Source organism: Mastigoproctus giganteus, chromosome 13 (genome assembly GCF_048544385.1).
Source record: "Mastigoproctus giganteus isolate SK-2022 chromosome 13, ASM4854438v1, whole genome shotgun sequence".
Taxonomy (NCBI): domain Eukaryota; kingdom Metazoa; phylum Arthropoda; class Arachnida; order Uropygi; family Thelyphonidae; genus Mastigoproctus; species Mastigoproctus giganteus.
The window spans coordinates 85880408-85882401 of record NC_143587.1 but is presented as its reverse complement, the minus strand read 5'-3'; the positions used below and the strand labels follow the sequence as shown (position 1 = coordinate 85882401).

The following is a 1994-nucleotide window of genomic DNA, read 5'->3' as shown; positions in this document are numbered from 1 at the left end:
CCGAATGGCTCAGAACGGTACCTAAATAACAGTGATGGCTACTGAGCAAGTGACTCGATTCAGTTGATCCAGTCATCAATAATCTAATGGCCTGAGTCATTGACTATTCAAAGGATTCGATGCCCAACTTAGTCATGAAAAATCACAAATGCAATTAATGATTCAAATGAAATTACTAGAAGTCCGTGTCGTTTGCTGTCCAAAATATTGGGCATACTGCTGACTCATTCAAATAAATAAATAAATATGAACTTTATTGTTTAGCTTACTGAATGGTGATACGCTTAACTCAATGATTCGATTCAATTTCTGCAATGATTCGACTGAATTGAGTCAGCCCAAACTCTAATTCTGCCAATCGTTACTAATTAAACATTAAGCTCTTCATCGAACTGTTCCACAAAATGCAATTGAATATTATGTCCAGCACCAGTCATTTCCCCCACCGATGGTATCTCCACCTTGACGTGGTGGTGGGGCTTGTGAATTCTAGTGATCCTGAGAGTTATATCGGTGGTAGCTTATCTACTGGTAGGGCCTCCCAAGCCGAACAGGTCGAAGGTGAAGAGACAGACGAAAAGAGATACCCTGGTCCTCTAGGATGGGGGTTGGGCGCAGGGCTGACAACCCTGCCCTATAAAAAATCTAACCGTCATGTATAACTTGACGAATGAAACCGGACAGCCCTTACGGAAACAGACCAGGCCTCGAAATATGGACACGAGTTTGGTATTGAGATTTGGAACTTGGAATGTGCGTACCCTGTTGCAGGCTAGAGCTATGAACAGCATAGCAGAGAAAGTTGAAAAGTTTAAGATGGATATTGTTGCTCTCCAAGAAAATATAGATAAAGGTAAAGGTATGATCAATAAATCGAAATTTACAATGTATGACTCTGGAATTAGTGACAGACTGAGAGAACAGGGTGTAGGATTTCTAATTTCTAAGAGAAATTTCAGATCAGTACTTGACTTCACACCAGTGTCTGGGAGAATTTTCAACCTGAGAATTAAAGGTAAATTCCATAATGTGACCTTCATTAATGTGTGCGTTCCAACTGAAGGTGCGGATGATGATGTTGCGAATGGATTTTACGATGAACTCCAGGCTGTGTGTGAAAAAATTCAAAGACTTGATGCTATTATAACTCTCGGTGACTTCAACTCAGGGAAGAAGTTTTCATGGGTCTATTTTGAAGACACAGCCTCCATGAAGAAACAAACAATAATGTTCATAGAGTAGCACAATTTGCTGCTGCCAACGACTTCAAGGTCATGAGTACCTGGTTTCCAAGAAAGAATATTCATAACGGTACATGGAAAATCCCTGGTACAAATCAGGCTAATCAGATTGATCATGTGCTGGTCTCTAAGAGGTGAGCTACTGCAATTGAAAATATTCGTTCTTTTCGGGGTGCCAACTCCGATTCCGATCATTTTCTAGTGGAATCCAGACTGAAGTATAAAATAGCTCTAGTAGCAAGAGGAAAGGCTGGTAAAAGTAAGCGGTGGAATGTAGAGAAATAGAAAGATAGACTTGTTGAAACAAAGTAACAGACAGAGTTGGCCGGAAAACTTGCTAACTGAGAGAAAAGAGGTTCTGAGACAGTGGAAAAAGGATTTTTAGAGCATTTTGACAGGAGGTCAGACTGAAGCCAAACAGTTATTGTACTGTACAGTAGAACCATGCATTGAAGACCCTAGTTTCGAAGAAATTCGAAAAGTTATTAAGTGCTTAAAGAACTTTAAAGCACAAGGAGCTGATGGAATAATTGCAGAGTTGCTCAAGAACGGTGGAGTTTGTTTTTTTTATGAACACCACAAACACGAGAGGTATTAGAACCTATAGTACTTGGTATCGTGCTTGGGTTAGAGATTGAGAAGACGAAAGATGATATTTGTTGACATTAGACTTGAACTTCTGTAGACTGTAATTTTCAGGAAATACGTACGAAGAAAGGTTGTTCCAGAAAACAGCAGTTGAATGAATAAAGG

General features: G+C 39.8%; 1 protein-coding gene across 1 annotated transcript; it reads left to right on the top strand.

Moving 5' to 3' along the window:
• The first annotated feature begins 654 nt into the window (after positions 1-654).
• Positions 655-1242, top strand: LOC150076234 (protein CFDP2-like). The gene has a single exon (XM_090387293.1). It carries the CDS (start codon positions 655-657, stop codon positions 1240-1242), a length of 588 nt encoding a protein of 195 aa, XP_090243419.1.
• Positions 1243-1994: the final 752 nt, after the last annotated feature.